Genomic DNA, 19,970 nt, shown 5'->3' on the forward strand with positions numbered 1-19,970 from the left:
GAGGAGCGGAGGTCTCAGGAACCTTTGCTTGCTCGGGGGTTGGAAAGAGAGGCCACCTTATCTTGGTTGGCCTAAGACCTTCCCGGTTTTCGTCCTGAAAGCCTCAAATCTCAGGCAGACTGAGACAGTTGGTCGATCTGGAGATGGAACAAGATGAAGAAAGGTGGTGGCTGGTAAGAGACGTGACACCGTGACCCTCTCTTGAGGCGCAGTCTTTTCGCTCGTACAATGTGTACGGCTTACAGGGAAGATGAAAGGATGCTTGGGAGAAATTCCATGGATTTAAGCAGTCACCCAGTGACCTAATGCCAAGAAAGTCCCTGGCTGGAGCCAGGTATTTCGATGATCCATACTCATGTGCTTACTTTTCTAAATGTGCTTTGTTCTCTCTCTCTCTCTTCTTCAGGGAGGCAGGACACAGTGCGTGCGAGAAGTCTGTCCCATCCTCTCCTGCCCGCAGCACCTTAGCCACATCCCTCCCGGACAATGCTGCCCCAAATGTCTGGGTGAGTGACTGTTTTCAGGTCAAAGAGCAATATCATGTATTTTAGTGTTCCCTGCAGAGAGTGGTTATCCACGTCGTGGCCTTGGGTTCCTCAAGTTGTCCTGTTTCCTGACAGCTACTTCTAATTAAATGAACATAAGATGGGCACAGGATTCGCCTCTTTTCCGAGGCTGCCACAGAAGTTTCTTCCTGCTTGTCTACCCTTGTGTCTGTGAACCTGGTGCACCAGACGGCCTGGGATAAGAGCCTCTTGTGGAGAGAACGGTATTGAGAACACGACCTTTAGTTGGGTCTATGACGATAAGTTGGAACAGATTTTTAAAGGCACGTGAAGGAAAAACACAGCGGAAGATAAACTAGTGTTACTTTTAGAGGCAAAAACATGAAGGAAGATAACATGCCAAAAGGATAAGTCTGGGAGGGAACGATGAATAAAAGCCAAAAGGAGGATTAGCTATTTCTTATCGCACATTCACCACGTACTAAGCACCACGTAACACATTTTATATGCTTCTTTTTGCTTAATCTTAAGAAGCTGTGATATATGGCTACTGAATAGATTATGTAATTACAACATGTGATATAGGTGCCATTGTTAGTTTTATTGTCCTGAGAGGGCAGTAGTTTTCTAGAACGCGGCACCACTGGTGAGTGATGGATTGATACCCAAGCACGAGTCTCTGTGATTCCTAAGCCCATGCTTTAACCTGCTGTGGCCCAACTCCCCTGGTGACATGGAGGGTGGCGGGCACGTTGCCCCCTGAAAGTAGACAGTCCATGATGGGGAGTCTATAGAGCAGGAGATTCTTTGGCTTTTGTTTACAATACATACTTTATCTTCTTCCATAGGATCCTTAGGCTCTTGAGTTAGTTGAGGTCATGCTATTTAAGTTTCAAATAAAAGCAGCTTGACCCATCACATGAATACAATAGAACATGCAGCAATCCCACCAAAATCTTCAGGAATCCCCGAGGGGCGTAATATTTTCCCCAGTCACCTCTGGCTTTGTGTCTCTTGCTGTTTTTTCCCCTTGTTCCCTTCCTCTTATTTCTTCTTCTTCTTCTACAGCATTTTGTCCTTGCGGACATACTGCTGTCCAGTCTTTTCACATCTTATGGTGCTATTGAGTCAAGCTTTGTGTAGCAGATTTTCCTGAAAGTTTGTAGTCAACAGGGGTTCATTACAGTGAGAAGCACAAAACAGAATATTAAGCTTTCTTTGTTCTTAAAATACCTTATTCACTTTGCCTTTAGAAAAATTTTACTGTTTGTCTCTATTACTTGGGCTCCGGCCTCCTATCAGTTACTGCCCACATCCTTTTCTGGAATCCTCTCTCCTTTCTTTTAGTTTGCTTTTCCCATTTCCAAATATCCTACTGATTAATTTTCCCGTTCCCAGCTTATCACAGCCATACCCTCCAAATCTATCTTTCTATAACCAAACTGGCAAATCAAAGTATCTTGTTAAACTGGAGAAATTTTCTCTCTTTTTAGGGATTCTGCTGCCAGTTTTATCCAACAATGTTTGCTTTACTGCTACATGTACACACACACACACACACACACACACATACACACACTTTTTAAGTAAATATGAAATAATTATAAGACAAAGGAGAATCGTTTAGACATGCCTAAAGGTATTTCCATTGGTATATGTGCTTCTTGGGATTGCCAGTGTGTGCTTGTGCCCCTGGAGTAGTCAGTTCGCTGTGGTCAAAGCCATCATGCTGTGGGCCATGGTCCATCTGAGCAGGAAAGTCATCACAGAGGAGGTGGCGTCTGGGGCCTGGCCTTGGGGATACGTAGGCTTGCTTCATGCTTTGAGGCCGGTACCATGGATACACTGAGTCAGCTCAGAAGTTTCTCATATGAGCAATGGCTGTTGTATTGAATGCAGATTTTTCTGTCCATTTGTGGTCATAAGACAGACTACAAAAGGAACAGAAAGTCTTAGGAAACTTGAAAATCATAATTCTCCCAAATGAGACCTTTTTTGGTTGGGCTAAACCCCAGTGGAATAATGTGGAAATGGCTCAACTCAAGCTGTACATGGAGTCTCTGAACCACTTTTTTAAATGTTTTATCTTATTTTGGGCCATGATAACTTTGGGATTAAGGTAAGATTTTATGTCCTTTGGGTTAAAAAGAAACATACCCACACTACAAAAGACAGAAAGGAAAAAAGGAAACACTAGTTTGCTTTCTAGATGCTCGATATCTTAGACTAATTAGACTTTTGGCTGGTTGGGCACAGATTTGCTGTTCAATTTTCCATTGACCAAGATTCATTCACATGACTTACCTCTGCCTTTTACATAACATCATTCCATTACTCTCTTTTCTCATTTTTTTCCAGGTGTATAGCACGATGGTTAGACTTTTATAACTTACAAGGTGATCCCCTCAATTAGTCTAGTGCCCACCTAGAACTGTATATAGTTTTTACAACATTACTGACTATATTCCCTATGCTGTACTCCATCCCCATGACTGTTTTGTAACTACTAATTTGTACTTCTTCCCTTCACCAAAGAGGAGCCTGCTCAGAGGTTTGTGTATACAGAGCACCCAGTGTACCTCTCAGAGCAATACAGCCCAGGATTATATCTAAATTATACTGCCACTAATAATAATAATACTTATCATCTGCTACTTATTTAATGAGTACAAGCCTCTGTGCTAAGATAGATTTAGGTAAAACTTATATTTTATGAGGGATAATTTAAGCCATTAGTCACATTTGTTCAGGGAGGATAAACTTGTTGAAGAGTCTTGTTGTTTAGATATCTAGTGATATATCCATCCATCCATCCACCCATCCATGCATCCATGCATCCATGCATCCATGCATCCATGCATCCATGCATCCATGCATCCATGCATCCATCCATCCATCCATCCATCCACCTACCCATCCATCCATGCAACAATACTGAATACTATCCTTGTAGTGACAGCAACAGGAAGTGGCGGGCTATTCATTCTAAGAGGGGAAGTCCCTCTCAGAAAATGTCTTTCGATTGATGGGAAGAAAGCTTAACTATATGTATGTATTTATATTCTGCCTTTTGCCAAAAAGGATTTAAGGCCACTTACAAAATATATGAAGCACATGTAGATAAATGGTAGGAAAAAGGCAAACCAAGCTAATTTTACAGAGATGCAACACCTGCGAAAGGTCAGGCACTTGGCATGTGGAGTTAGAGTCTGCCCCAATGCACTCTTTGAGTTAGCTTCACCAGTGGACTTGTAATTTCTTCGACTGAGATGCTATCGCATTAGTCCTTCTTGGTCATTCTTTCTCCTCCTGGGATATGTTGGTTCCTCCTGCCTCCTGCCTTCCAACACCCACTTTCTGGATAATTTTACTCATTCTTTAAGATATAGCTCAGTCATCACATGCTCCAAGAAGTCTTTTATGTCCTCCTTGGCCCCACAGTTCCCAGATGGGCTTCCTTCCAGAACATACCATATGATTGTGTTGAAATCATGTTTTGTGGGTTTGTTACCCTGGTAGACTGTGAGCTCTTTGACAGCAGGTATGTGTCTTAGTCATCGTGGTTCACTGTTATAAACATATAATAATGATTCGTTGAATTTACAATGTGAAAAAACTTAAATTAATGACTCCTGAGGATCCACTGGCAACATGTGCCTCAAAGCTCTGTTTTTGTTCGTCAGATAGGCCTGGTCTTCTGAGAATGTTTAACTGCCCTGTCATGTAATTGCCACTGACGAAGCAGGACACCCTGGCCTCTGTCTCACTTCACTGTGCCATTGCCTCCCCCTAGGTCAGAGGAAGGTGTTCGACCTGCCGTTCGGAAGCTGCCTCTTTCGCAGTGATGTTTACGACAACGGGTCCTCATTTCTCTACGACAACTGCACCGTGTGCACCTGCAGGGTAAGGCGTCTGAGGCGCGGTGGCCCAGCAGTGAAGGTGTCAGCGTTATAGCCAAACACAATGTGTTATCTATAAGAAAGAGGCATTACCGATGCCATTTTAGGAGTGAAGTCAAGATTGCAAGGAAGCCCAAACATAGGACCCAAATTACAACTCATTGTCATCTCCCCAGGAGCAAGTTAGCTCCTGGTATTGAGAACTGAACTCCGAGTGGCTGACTGAGGCACTTTCTAAAATCAGGCAAACACGTGGGGCAGTGTTCTCTGGATCTAATTATCCGCAATGAATTCTCTGATGCACCTGGCAATAAAAATAGCTTTAATCATATTCAAGAGAAAAGGAAGGCATGGATTTATGGTTCCTCACAAGATAAACCTAGTAGTTTAGAAAGAGAGTATATATGTTTTGCTCACTGTACTACTTCTTACTTGAGACATTGCTCACTTTTTACAAAAGACAACCAGAAGTCTAATGACTGGTAATGAAAGAATTCCACCACTCCCGAATTTTAAAGGGATACACATCACACATGCCTAGACTGTGCTCACGCAGTGATTTATTTATGAAACCAAAAAGAGACTCATTTATGGAGAAGACTTTAGGATCATCCATTAGCGAGTTAACATCTGTGTGACACAAGTGTAGAGTAATACATTTTGGTGGAAGTGTCGATGGTTGTTGTTTTGTTTTTGATAGCTAAAGGGCTAGAGATGGAAAGGGAAGAGGTTTGCTCAGCTATGAGTCACTGGCCAGGATTAGAGTTCAGAAACTCCTGATTGCTTGAGGCATGCTTTATTAAGGAGCACTTTCGGGAGGTGGCTGAGTAAGGGCTGACCTGTCTGTTCCCTGGCACTGAACCCCGAGTCATGCCTAAGCCTGAGAATACTTTCCTAAGGCTCCTTCCTCTCTTCGTGGTTTTTATTACCCTATGCTAAACATATAGCCGCTCCTTCTGTTGGGCTTGGCCTCCATCCTCTCCAGCAATTCTACAAGTTATAGCTTCCTTTTGGGGAAACTGAGCCTTTAACGAAACCCATCGCATTCCCAATTCTCTTGACTGCAGGAAAGCCAGGCAGCCCATGCATGGGAATTAGTTATGTTTGTAGTGCTTTGGGTCTCACAGATCCTTTGAGAGATGATTAGGAAATGTGTCCCAGTCCTCAAAAGAAGTATAATTAAGACTGTTCTTTAAGAGATTGTTTTATCGGAGTACGAGTTCACAGTCATCTTTGGGAAATTAGTTGCTTGAAGAATCAGGCTGCAATCATTTTGGATAATCAGTATTATTTTCTCTGCTGTGAGCTTCCCCGACCAGCGTCCCCGTTCAATGCCATGGCAGGTTCAGGAAACTGTTTAGCAGTTCTCCGAATACAGTATCTTTTCAGGTCTCTGTGCCTTCAAATTCGATGGTCTCTAATCTTCTTTAAATTTGATTAGCAAACTCCTCTTCATCTATAGCAGCCTGTATCAGATGTCACCTCCTCCAGTGAGGCTTTCCCAGCCCATCTACATAGGTAATTGTTCACTCTTTTCTGCTACCTCTACGCCATTTATTTGTTTGCATGGTTATCTTTCCTCTTACTCTCTGAACTGCTTGAAGACAGAAGCTCATCCATCCATCTCTGGGTTCTCATTGCTTCACCCAGTGCCAGGCGCCAAGCATATGATTTAATGGGCACTGGTTGTGTGTGTGTGTGTTTAATATAAGTTGGGAAACCTACTGTGAAGTGTGCAGCATTTGAAAGCTAGTGAGTACAAATCAAGACATGCAATTTGACGAAGGATTTTTTTAAAATTTATAAGTCGACTTATAATAATATCTGTGAGCCAGGCCCTGTGCCAAGTACTTTAAATATTTCATTAAACTGCACGAGAAACCTGAGAAGTAGGTGTTATCATCTCCATTTTGAAGGAAAGGAATCTGAGACTCAGGGAGATGGATTTGCACAAGATAACACACCTAATAAATGAACCGGCATTCTGCCCTAATCTTGCTCAACTCTAAATCCTATCTACTTTATGGTGTGGGTATAACCTTAAAATAAAGGATAACAAATGACATTTTTTCGAAGGATCAGCTCATTGTCACATTAATCTTGGATAAGTCAGTGGGAGTATAGTAGATGGTACCAGAAGTACCTCCTGAAGTCATATAATTAACACAGAATCTATAGAAGTTAACATAGGTTGATTTACACAATCTATTTACATGTAATGCTCAGAAAGTGATTCTTCTTGAAAAGCTTACTAATAGAGTCTGTGTCTTGGAGAGGGGTTTGGCCTCATTTCTGCCACCGTTCTCACACTAATTCGACACTTTGAAGGAATTGCTGATCTACTCTGGAATACTTATGCCCTCCATCCCTGTCTTCCACTAAGTCCCACAAATGTTTTGCTCTTACAGTCCTTCCAGCTGACAACCTACTGCAGGAGAAATTGCATCTTGTTGGCTGGGGAACTAGAGAAATTTACTTTTTTTAAAGCTGCTCTGAATTTTTCTTCAGTGTGTTATTGAATGAATCGGTGGGCACAATTTACCTGGCTATTTTGTTCATGGAATGCTGCTTCTTTAGAAATCAGGTCATGCTTTTTCTATCATAGATATACACGTGTCACACTCGGAGGTTAGGTGTCTTGGCTAAGGTCACACGGTTTACAGAAAGCCCAGGTCCAGTTTTGGAATGGCTCATTCCATTGCTCTGTGAACGTAGGAATTTCATCTCGGGGCAGAATGTTCGCTCTTAGTCTTTGGTCAGAGGTGTCCCGCTGTTATGCTAAACTCCTAGAAAGTGGGATAAAGCCATGGAGGGGACTCAAGAGAGCACTGCTAATGGAGGAGGAAGCGGAAAAGGACAGAAAGAGGAAACCGGTTGGCCCATCGTCTCTTGAGCATTAAATCATAAACCTCTGGAAGGCAGGGAGCATAGATCACACTTTTCACAGTCCAAATAGTGAATCAACGAATAACATTTTGAAGTGAATGCAAGATTTATTGCAGCAAATGAAAATATGGTATCTTCAGAATATGTTTTAAAGCGGTTAGTCGGGGGTCGTTGAAGGCGGGGTGTTTGGTAGAGGCGGAAATCCTTTTTAACTTCTCGTTTGCCTTTGTGCCCACAGGACTCCACTGTAGTGTGTAAGAAGAAGTGCTCCCATCCCGGTGGCTGTGACAAAGGCGAGGAGGCCTGCTGTGAGGTGTGCCTCCTACGCGTGCCCCCGGAAGACATCAAAGCGTGCAAGTTTGGCAATAAGATTTTTCGGGTATGTCACGAGCCAAGCTCATGGGAACTACTATGCTGGACTGAACTGTAAAAAGCTTCAGACAAAAATGCAGATTAGTGTCTTTTGTGTTTTGTATACACGTATACATATGTGTGTATAAATGTACTTATTTATATTATAATATTATATTTTCATAGATATTTAGAATCAAGTACACATAGGGACAGAGATGCTTCTCTGAAAATGTTTTCCTTTGAGAATTTTTTCTTTTGCAAAAGGCTTTGCTTTTGCTTTATAAAATGTTTTGAACTTGTAAAACATCATTGCCTCTTCCAAATGCGGTCGGCCAATGACTGGGTCCCCCTGGATGGTGCAGATTTGGGTCCCCAAATGCCCGGGAACATTTCATCACGTCAGAGATGCCCCTTGCCAAGGTCCTGATGGTTCCATAGCCTGATGCTCTGAGAACTCTTTCACAAAGCTACTTTTTCAAAGAGAGATTTTCTCACTTGGAAGATGTTCAGGTGGCATGTTCGCAGTGTACGTGACCAGCCCAGCAGCTGAGCAAAGGCGGGAGAGCCCTGCCTCAGCTGACCCAGCACGGCTGTCATCTGCTACCCACCTCTGGTGTGTTTTACGTTGTTTTCTGACGGCCCGAGTAGGAAGCCATGCAGTGGCCATTCACATGTTAGGATGCAGGTGCTGGCTTTGTCCAAAGTGCTTCCCATCTAGTCTGCTTCCCCAGTGGAGGGCGTCTCTCCCTACCTGAAGGTGGCATCTCATGATATCCCTGAGAGGTGAGACCCTCAGAACCAAGTCAGATGAGGACACTCCTCGGGCATGCTGCACTTAGCCGGACTGGCTCCTACACCACAGAGGTGGAGGGAGAGCAGAGGGTCCTGGATCTTATGGAGTCATGAGAAAACACGATGCATCATGCCGAAGAAAAGGGGGTTGCGTGTGTGTGTGTGTGTGTGTGTGTGCATGTGCGTGTGTGTGTGTGTGTGTGTGTTGTATTTAGCCACTCGTGGCATCTTTACATGAGTCATCCCTCTCTGGAGCACCCAGGTGCAAGAGGCTCATGCTCAGGATGGGGCTGTACAAAGAGCTGGCCAGGCTCCTTATTACAAGGCTCCTTTATGGGAATGAGGCCAGAGATAATTCGGTCGTCCATGAAACACCGAGTCCCAGAAATGTGCATTCAGAGGATCTGGAATAGTCAGACGCCCTTTTAAGTCAGATTCAGTTAGGTCTTCCTCTCCTGAGAAATAAAAGGGACTGAAGAGTAGACAGTCCTTAAAATAGTTCTAAAAACGAGAGGGGAGAGGGAGAGGCGTCATCATCATCCAAGATCTGAGCTAGTTTCTCTGTTTTTAGCGAATTTTTCTGCTTAAATCTGCAAGCCCAGGAAGGAATCCTTGTTTTGTTTTCAAGTCCAACTCTATTGCCTGGAATCCCTTTCCCCACAGGGAAGATGCACGTCCCTGCACGGTCCCCCAGGCACGGGGCTGCTGCGCCTGGGCATTTGGTTGTTGCAGGTGATAAGTGCAATGAGCCAAAGAAATCCTGCAAGCAGCTCTTTCTGGGCTAGAAAATGTGTCCCAAAATACTACCTAGCTTTTTGGGAGGAGAGTATCAATAGTCAGGGACGTGGTTTGAGTGGGTCTCAGTGTTTTCTCTCTGAATCCACATTTTCAGATGGTTTGCTGGTCAGGTGTCTGCCTGGTGTGGTCCAGAACCATGTCGCATCTGGGGATACATTTACCACCTCCGGACGTGTCAACTAATGGCTGGTGCCTGGCACAGCTTAAACATTTCCGTCGATCGAATGGGAAAAATTAGACTTTTGTCATTGCATCGTGCATGAAAATTCCTGTTAGTCTCCCTGGGTGAAACTAAGTAAACAATGCAAAGAGAACAAGATGCAAATATGACTTAGTTAGCCGCCCAATAATTCTTTTTATATCTTGATGGGTGAACACACACACACACACCCGCTCAAATCTAATCTTACATTAAGTCGGTTTGGTGTAGATGGATACCTCAGAGTAATCTGGGCCAGTAATGGCATTCTTCACTCAGGGGAAGAAATGCTTTCCGTGGCAGAGAAATGTCATCCTGTTGGATTAGCTCCCATCAGCCTCCAGCTGACAGCAGAATCCCGTGCTCTCTCCTGTAGGATGGAGAGATATGGTCCTCTGCTAACTGCACCATCTGTGCTTGTGTGGAAGGCAAGACGGAGTGTCGCAAGAAGCAGTGCGTTCCCATCAGCACTTGCCCCCAGGTACGTGTGGAAGACGGGCCTGCGACTTTCTCTACCTTAGCAGCTTGGGAGACGTTGTGTGTGTGGCACGGTCACGTGGTCACAGAGTCCAGTCAGGTCTTCCTCTCCTGAGAAATAAAGGGCACTGGAGAGTAGATAGTCCTTAAAACAGCCAGACCCCCGGAAACTTCAAGTTCCCATACAGTCACACGCCCCTTGCAAAGCTCTTCTTTTCTGCAGTTCCCACTCAGGTTCTATTCTTGTGTGAAAATGGCTCCTACCTCGCCCTTGTCCCCGCTCACCTATTTCTTGGTGCCTTTGCCCAGTTCCAACTCCTGTAAGATCGGCTCCCTTATATCATCTGCCGAGTTCTCTGCTGAACATCATAACCGCCCTTTGCATTTCCCTCCTTTCTCTCTCTCCTCATATCAGAGTTTTCTTCCTGTAGCCATTCAAAGCACTATGTGGTTGTTCATTAATAAGTTTCAGAAGGGGTTTCTCCACCCAGGAGCGCCCCCGACCCCTTCTCTGAAGTGTTCTGTCTCTCGCTCTGGCCTCCACTGCAGCCCCGAATGGAAATCTCGTCCTTATGGAAATATCTCTTTTCAAGAAACCCACAGTTCCAGCGCACCGAATAAAGCAGCCATTATCTTCTGAAGCATGAGCTCCAGTGAATTCACCTCAACAACTTGAAACCTCTCAAAGTTCCATGCGTTTTGGGAAAATGTCAAATCTATTCAATACCTTCCAGTAAATGAAAAAATACATCCATATATTCAGAACATGTCCTCCCTTCTCTGTTATAGACAGCTCTTAATTTTATTCACATCTGTTATTATTATAAACAAAACGTCGCTGTTTTTGCTTGACTGCCAAACGAGGCACAAAAAAACAACAGCTGTTGCTATTGCACAACTGAATAAACGGGGGGAGGGTGATGAAAAAAAGAAAAAAAACGCCCTAATTAGTCTTGCTTTAAAAAGCCTCAGACATAAAACTGAAAACCTCCCATAAAAGGAGGAAGAAACAACAGGAGATACAGTATGTAGACTTGAACATGGTCTGCTTATAAATATTCATTGGGAAAACGAGATCGCATCCTTTCTGCCAGTCCTGGGAGAAAACTCACCGCTAATAACCCCTCGCAACACATGTCGGTAATAATGGGCTTCCTTATTCTACAAGACAAAACAGGACACTGTGCCAACCTGGTGGCTCAAGAAACTAGCGCTCGGCAGGCAGTGATGGAGAGCCAGCTTTACGTGAGCCCTGCCACTTGTGGCGGGCTTGATGGATTTCATTGTTCTCTTGCTGTAGGGAGGTCAAGGCTCTTTATGTCACCAGTGCCTCATTAGCGTCCCTTCTTTGTGGACCACGTTTGGGCCAGGAGCATCCGTGCCTCCAGGCCCACTCACACCTTTCCCCCAGCCCACCCACCCGTCTCATCAAAGCTTGTCCGTGGCCAGCCCCCACCTCAGGGGCCACCCTTCTGTTTCGAGGCACCTTTGCAAGCATTCCTTCAGGTCACACTTTCCCTCCTCCTTGGTCGCTGAGAGGACTTTGGGAGATAATTTAGTTCTCCCATTGAAATCCTCTTAAACGCTTGCTTCCTGTCCCCTGCATTGCCTGGGTAAATTAAAAAAAATTTGAAGATCCATTCGGATTCCCCTGCTGTGTCCTTCCTGGGCACTACACATCTCTTCTTCCAGAAGGATGTGTGCCTTGTTGAAGAAGGATTCTATGGCTGGACCTCTTGGCTACCCACCCTGGCTATTCCTCCAGAGGCAAAGGCCTTTTGTGGGAAGGACTGTGAGGGTTCCAGTGGGGACAGGGTTGTAATGACACTGTCATCTCGTCATCGCTGAGACTTTCTCCATAGTCACAAGACCTACCTTATTTAATGCTGAGGCCGCTCTTCTGAGGTGGGTGTCATTGCTAGGCCCTTCTTACCCATGAGGTCACAACGTGTCCAGAGGTCTCCAGCTGGTTATGTGTAACCCAGGAGCTCTGACGTCATGGCTCATGCTTGACTTATTTGACACCTAACTCAGTAATATTACCAACCCCACTTTCATTTTCTGCCTGTGTGCAGATGTAGGGCATCATATCATTACATTTTGTTGGGGCCTTGGCTTTAGACAGCTCTGCTCCATTCTGATAGTGTACCTTACTCCACTGCCTGGAGCCATCATTACATCCTCCTGAGCCAAGCTCAGAGAAAACCTTTGGTATTTATCCTCAACTGCTTTCGGTCTAAGAAGCCAAAAAAGACCCGTGTGCTGAATAGAGACAGAGAAGAGAGCTCTAGACAATGAAAATGTGTCACGATGCCCCAAACCATGGGATGGCTGAATGGGACTGAGTTTTACGTCTTATTCAAAGTCATCATAGCCTTTCATGTACGATTTAGGTCTAAGTGGCACAGAAATGAATCAGTCCTGGTTCTAGTTCTTCAGTTATTAACCAGCAGATTTTGAGTTGGTATGATTTTTTTGAGTACCTGAATATATTCTTGAGGCATCTGACCAGTAGTGAATGAGTGAATAGACGTTATATTAACTGCGCGGCCTTGACACAGGTCTTAGACCGCTTCTCTATGGTCTTCGTTTCCTGGTTTCCTAGAAACAGGAGTAGACACACCTGCATTTAGAGAGTCGTGAAGTGAAGATGAGACAAAGTATGAAGCATGCACAGCACTCTCTCTAGTGCGTAGCAGATACCAAATAAATATTAAATTCTCTTAGAGGTAAAGGATGAAAGAGAGTAAAAGTCTGGAGTGGAAAGAACACAGCCTTTAGGATTACACAAAATTAGGCTTTATTTTGGGTTCTACCATCCCTGTATTGCATGACATCAATTTCTTCACCTTTAAAAAGGGAGATACTCAGCTCAGAAGGTTCTTGTGCATCTTAATAACAATTATGATAATAATATGTAATATTAATTAAACTCTAATATGTTCTAAGTATTAACTTATTAAACCCTTACAACCAACTTGATATTAGGTAAAAAAATAAAATAAGGAAAATATTTAGTAGGATATTTGTTACATGGCAAGTGCTTCATAAATGTTAATCTTTTTGCAAATTTCTTTTTCTCCGTGAGTCTCATTGAGTTGGAGATAAGACAGTGTCATTCTCTGATATGGGCCCTGAGAATATGCTTCCTCCTTTAAATGTTATATACTAAAAAAAAAAAAAAAAAAAAAAAAAAGAGGAAATGCATTATAGGAGATTACATTGTGTTTCCAGAGAGGTGATGGAAAATTACTTAGCGTTTCAAAACTCTCAGCTTTGTCGGCTTTGACTTTGATCTGTAACACGGATATTGTCCACATCCATATGCCCGAGCTTGGGTTATGGTTTACAGTTTGCCCCCCACCCCCATAAAGGCCTTACCTGGATTGATATGTTGACAGATAATTCCCATTTTTATGTGTGGGCACTTGGTCTCCAGTGGATTAGATTTGGATATCAGTGAAACGGTTCGATCCAAGACTGTCTTCATCTTCCCTCTACATGAGAAAAATCACACCTATGATTCCTTTAGATATTATATTTCTCAAAGGATAAAAACAGGAGAGCTTTCCGGATGACGTTGCCTAGCCTTCGAACTTGACACACGAAGCTTCGTTTTCACCATCATCGCCATCATCCGGGCATCGAGTTCAAATGCAGCTTGGACTGATTTCATTGATTTATCTGGTATTAAATTTAAAAAGGACTTTTGTCCTCATCAGACCCTTAACATTGAACTCTTTTTTGTTTTTCTCTTGATTAGGGTAAAATTCTCAACAGAAAAGGATGCTGTCCTGTTTGCACTGAAAGTAAGTTTATTCCTTTGAAAACATGCTATTAATATTTGTTTTGATTTTATAGCGCGACAAGAAAAATGGCGGTGTCAGTTTTCTGCATATGTTATTTCTGCAGGTGTAGGATGGATCCTCCCACTTCCCTACAGACACTTTAAGTCAATTATAACCTCACAGAAGCACAATTGAGACAAATGTAAATGTTTCCATCAGAATTCGTTGCTATGAGCAATTCAGAACATAAATGGTCTGATGAGGTTTTAAGAAGGACCAGATAACTTGGTGTGCAATTTAACTGCTAATAGCATTTGCAGACATAGTGGCTAAAATAATGACGTCCGGTAAAACAAAACGTTATACGTAATCGAGGAGACACTTTCTTCCTATCGTTATAAAGCCAAACAGCTGCACTTCTTTCTTCCTCCCTCGGCCCCACACCTGCCTCTTCACCATTTCACCTGAGCACATCCGATGATGCTGTTGGCAAAGCCGAAGCAAGAACTCATTGGGCTGGCAACGGCTAGGCCATCCTGTTATTTTTAACTGAGTTCTTGAAGGTTCTTTCTGACACGGCCGAGTCTGAAACCTGCCCAAGAACGCACTGCCAATCACGGAAAAAGCATAGGGACAGGTTTAATGTCCTCCTTCCATGTAGACAGATGCCTGAATCTATTAGCAAATTTAATGTCTCCCTCAGATTCGTGTGATCGAGATAGCTTTCTGAAATGTTTCAGTGAAAGAGGAGTATTAACAATGTCATTGTCAAATTGGTTTCGATATGTCCTAAGTAGGATTAATGAAGTCATGGAATCTGTTAGAAAGTATTTGGTGAGCCTGTCAGGCTTAGAGAGTGGGCTTTGATGATGGTTGAAAGCAGCTTTCACATGGGAACAGGTTTATTTATTTCGCTTGTCTAAAATATTTTGGACAAAAGGTACAGAGGTTTATATATGTATACATATACTCACACACACACATGCATATATATACATACACATACATATATATGTATGTATATATTTGTATATGTACACACACATATGCTATTATACGTAAATATACACACATAGCTCCCTGATTTTTGAAATAGGAAGCTATTAAACGATTATATATTATACACTAGATAAAAGTACTGATTGAATTAATGAAAATTAAATTATAGATTTAATAAGGTAACTTTTCTTTAAAGATAATGCAGTCCATAAAATAACTCAAAACAGGCCAACAAGGTATGACTTAGTAGAGCCCAGGAATGAATGCAGGAAGAATAATTAGCTATAATTAGCTACGATGACATTAATTCAATCTCCCAGAGACCCTCTGAGGTGACTTTGTTTACAGATGGTCTGGAGGCCGCCTCTAGCTTAAGTCCTTTCTGGATGAGCAGAGTAGTCTAAATTGATGGTTTTCCTTTATATCCATCTCAGTGCAGTTGTTTGCATTTCCCTAGAGAGTGTCTCCTAGTTAAAGCAGAGGCCAACTTCAAAGGCACCCCTCAGATTTCTAGCTAACGCTTTCAATTTGTATGAGCACAGATAGGTTACCTTTGCTGAGCACACACTGTCAGGCGTGATCTCTGCTTATCGGCTTAACAGAAACAGATGGTCAGGCTAGTACAGAAACAGCCTAAATCTTGAATTACCTGGCTTTATGTCACAAGAATCAAGATGATGATTACTTCAGTAATTGAGAGAAAAGCTGCATTTCGTTATTCGTTTATTCCATTACTGGGTAGCCTTTCCATACCTAGAGTACTCATGGCTTATCAGAAAAATAGAGATCAAAGGAGAATAGGACAGGCATGATAAACTCAAACGGACATTTTAACCAGTCATATGAAACACCGTGTGAAACGTGAATGAGCCCATGACTTCTGTCACTGAGAGAGGCACTTGGCAAGGGAGAAAGCCGCCCAGCGGGAGGGGCACCGGGGACCCCGTCGACTCTGTGCACCTGCATCCAGCAGGTCAGTGCGGGAAGCGGCCAGGCATGTGGTTCTCGGTCCAGCGCTCAATGACATCATCAGATGACTATTTCTCAATTTCCTTTGGTGTCCTGTCCATCTGTTTACTCTCTTGCTCCCCGGCACTTCCTCCACCAAATAGAAAAACACATTCGATTTGGCGAAAGCTGTTTGTTCAGACGGAGTTAAGAGATGGGCTAACTTCCAACTGTTTAAAGCGATGCCCAGATTTTCATAACACATTCAGGTAGACTTATTCTGATGTCCTTTAGCTATGGCCGAAAGACCTCCTGTTTTGAAATTTCTTTGTCATTACAACCAGGATCCAGAACTCGTTTTTGAGCTCGTTTTTCCCCTCCTCCGTCCATTATGAAAGCTCTTTTGATATATGGTTTTCTAGAGCGGAAAAATGGGGGCTGAAGTACAAACCAAGGCTAGTGTTCTCGAAAACCAGAAAAGTGACTGATTTCCATCTTATTGTTTTTAAAAATCGCACCCACACATACACATCCCAGTAGTTACTTCACAGTTTTCAACCTCCGTATTGCTGATCGTTTGGCCAGATAATTCTTTGTTGTGGGGACTGTCCTGTGCATTGTATGATGTTAGCAGCATCTCTGGTCTCTACCAGTTACCCTAAGATTGTGACAATCAACAGGGATTTGGCAATCGAACATTGCCAAATGTCCCCTAGGGAGCAAAATCACCCCAGTTGAGAAACACTGGTACTCCAAACAGGGGTGACAGCATAGGCGAATGCAGAAAGAAACATCTGTGGTCCTAGGAGCAGCATCTAACTTTCACACGTGGCGATGAGATGAAGGAGGAGAGTGAGGTGAGGGTGCCTTTCTGCTGGTGTAGAAATGACATCCCAGGAGCCTCTGGATTTAATTGAATGTGGTTCTACATTGTCATTGCCTAGCCCTACCCCCCAAAATTATAAAGGCATAATTATATCTTGACCGATTAAAAGTAACCATCTTTTCTTTAGCTGCTTGAGGCTAGAAATAAATTTGCAGCCTGCCTCTAATGGCATGCAGTTTTGAGGAACAAGCTTACCCCTGGTTTCATCTTCTATGTCTACCTTCTACAACGTGAATCACTTAGTATGTATGCCTATAAGCTACTTCCATTTTTTTTTTTTTTGGAAGGAGGCAAAAATAAATACTTAGATCCATCCATCCATATATACACACATAAATGAAATGGATTGATTTCATAGCTTCACTACTCTAAAACTTACTTTGATTATCTGTAGTAGTTAAATGAGTGTCACCCTATTTCAGCAGTGTGACATTGCATTGTCTGCTTCTAAAATCCCTCAGAATCCCTGCCTCGTTGACTGCGTTCGTCTTTCTTAGTGTTTGGGGCTGTGTCAGACCTCTGAGAGGAATAGTAAAGAGGAAACAAAGCCAGTGTGTAGAACACGTTGTAGGCCTCCTTTTGCAATAGTCGATGATAATGGTTAATTTAGAATTCTGTAGGTAAGAAGCAGTAATTGAGGCATTAAGTGGTTGTATTCCCCAGAGCAGGGTGGCCTTTTTAGGGTTGGTCTGAAAGGGCAAAGATGATTCTATCAGAATTGAAAAAAAAGTCAATCCTCTTACAATAAGACCTGAAGGAAGTACGAAAAACGTTGCTGTGTTCTAATAATATGGGATATTCTCTCTCCTTTTCCAATTGAAAAGAATTAAATTTGGTTTGGGTGAATTATTTAATATAAATATTGAAAGCGAGCTAAATAAACTTTGTAAAGCTTTTGTGCAAGTGCTATTTCTTGCCAAAGTATGAGCTCTCGCCTAAAGTGAGTCCCCCTGTGTCTGGGCTGAGCGTCATGGTACCACAAGCGAGGTGCCAAGAAGGCCACCATCTGTTGTGTATGTGGCACTTGGTTTATGTGAAGTGTTATTTCACTGTGTGTTGGCAAACGGTGGGTGGAATCTTGACCTGACCACCCAGCAGAAACCTGAATCAGATAAATTCTTTGCTGGCAGAATATCTGTTTTCAGACATGGAAATAATACTTAGAGGCAGACTTTTCACTGATAAGAGGTGTGTGTGTGTGTGTGTGTGTGTGTGTGTGTGTGTGTGTGTGTGTGTGTAGGGAGAGAGAGGGCAAAGGGGAAAAAGAGAGAGATTGATTATGAGAGAGAATCTAATCTCTTAACCATTAACCATCGACAAGACCAGAGGTGACCCAAGGCAGATCAGCTTTGGATGCCCAACCCCAGGTCTCAGATTCATCAAGCTGTGCCTTTAGCTATGTAGTCCTGACCATCAGAATCCAAACCCCAAACTAAAGGTCACGATTACACAACATAGAGGCTATCCTGAGCACAGATGTGCAATTAATTGAAATAACCTCAATTATATGTCCCCCAAGTAACAGGAAATATCAGATTCCAGCAACTCAGGGTGCAAAGAGGCTCACAGTTGCCAGGTGACCTCTTTAAACCCCCCAAGGGTTAGTTTCCAGCTGTGCGCAGTGCTGGAGTGCCTGCTCTCGAAGGAGCCCCTGCCTGCTGCGTGTACCCACCCCAGGCACTGTCTGGTTATGGCACATCTTTCTGAGGTCTCTGGGCATGTCTACAGGTATCCCCAATTAGAGAGTAGCTGTGGGAAGGGGAATATAGCAACAACTTACTGAAACAATGACCTTGGGGCCTATTTTATGAGAAATCTGACAGAGGTTCTGCAGATTAGTAATTCTGTGTTTGAGCCAAGTGTCTGGCTTCCAAGACTGTAAGTGACTCCGGGTCCCTTAACTACCAGAGTTTGTCCTTTACTCAGGAAAGCAAGGAAATTCGAAACCAGAGCTCAAGATGCTTGTAGAATAAGAATTTGTGGTGTTGCCTTTAGCTCTGCCAAGGAGGTGTTAATCTAAGTGGCCACCGAACTTTGTGTATGAGCATCTGGAGCTGGGGCTGCCGGTGCTCCCGACGCCCAGCCAGAGGCAGGGGTGGCAAATGAAACCCAACCATTCCCACACGTGGTGGCTAGGAAATCCCACACCGACAGGGGCAGCGCTGGAAGGAGTAAGAGGAAATTAGTTTGTTTTCTGTTATATACACTGGTCTGTCCTAAGGGATGTTGTTACTTTAAGTTTTCTGGCTGTGAATTGGGGTAAAGTTGAAGGAAAAGACTGACGTTATTAAGGGTCAACTTTTACCCACAGCTTCTGGTTGGTTCCTAGAGGGTGATAGTACTCCATAAATTCTGACTGTTGATTTTAGTCAGCAGTCATCGTCGTCGTCGTCATCATCATCATCATCATCATCATCATCATCTCCGTTATCAAATAGCAATAAGGGCAATAATAGCAACAGCAGAAGCAGTAGGAATAGCAGCTGATGTTTACTTATCATCTGCTAGGTGTCTGAACGCTGACCTGGGCTCTCTCATCTGATCTTATTTGATCCTCTCATCCGTTTCATGGTCAGGTAGGCTTAGTGGTTAGGAAGAATGTCCCAGGTAAGGGGTGGAGCCTGCATTCCTACAAAGACGTCTGGCCCCAGGGCCTCGGCTGGGATTTCTCCCATTGACTGCTTTGCCATTTTGTGCAGTTTAATAACCAGTCGATCTAGGAAGGGAGGAGAAGGTCTGGAGGACTTTACAACAGGCAGGGATTAGAGATTGAAGAAGGACATTAGGAAGGAGTTTCCATTTAATAGCTTTCCCCCCACCCCGCCCTGGAAAAAGTGTGGACTAAAGTGCCAAGGCTTTTTTCTACCTGGTGGTGCCTCCACCTTTCTGTTCGAATGCAGAGCTGTGATAATTGACATTCTCTGCACTCACTGCCAAATCAAACTGTTTTGGTTTTCCATGTCCACTCATTTTTCCAGGAGTTTTTATTTTTTCTTCCTAGCGACTCAGGGTTGAAGTATTTCCGCTGGTAAGTGATGATCTCCCCAAATTTTCTTACCTAAAATATTAAAATATGTGTAGTTTTAAACTTGAATTAATTGTGTATAATTTGCACCAGGAGTAAGAAAAAGCAAAGTTACTCTGCGAGTCAAGCTCATCACCATTGTAGCATCATGGAATTGTTTAAATGAACGGACCTTAACTATGAGGTCAAACCTCCCACTTCTTAGAGATGAGGAAATGAAGGCTCATGGTAGCAGCAACTGGAAATGAGGAGATGAGAACCTGTTCTTTTTCCACCTCCTAGTCTAGTATTTATTCTATCATATCACATGGCTTCTTCGAATCTTTGCTTGGGAAAGTTCCTTTTCGTATAGATGCTCTATATTCAATCATTCAATGAAAAGTGACTTTCTTGCCTAATTTTGAAAAATATAC

General features: G+C 43.2%; 1 protein-coding gene across 4 annotated transcripts in view; it reads left to right on the forward strand.

Moving 5' to 3' along the window:
• Positions 1-19,970, forward strand: part of BMPER (BMP binding endothelial regulator) — a 250,531-nt gene that overhangs the window by 118,512 nt on the left and 112,049 nt on the right. For all 4 annotated transcript variants that reach the window (XM_023532027.1, XM_023532029.1, XM_023532028.1 and 1 more), the window contains exons 7-11: positions 407-506; positions 4,300-4,409; positions 7,530-7,670; positions 9,811-9,915; positions 13,675-13,720. In XM_023532027.1, the coding sequence (XP_023387795.1) occupies positions 407-506; positions 4,300-4,409; positions 7,530-7,670; positions 9,811-9,915; positions 13,675-13,720 (502 nt within the window). The remainder of the gene's footprint in view (positions 1-406; positions 507-4,299; positions 4,410-7,529; positions 7,671-9,810; positions 9,916-13,674; positions 13,721-19,970) is intronic.

The sequence above is a fragment of the Pteropus vampyrus genome, unplaced genomic scaffold (assembly GCF_000151845.1).
Source record: "Pteropus vampyrus isolate Shadow unplaced genomic scaffold, Pvam_2.0 Scaffold75, whole genome shotgun sequence".
Taxonomy (NCBI): domain Eukaryota; kingdom Metazoa; phylum Chordata; class Mammalia; order Chiroptera; family Pteropodidae; genus Pteropus; species Pteropus vampyrus.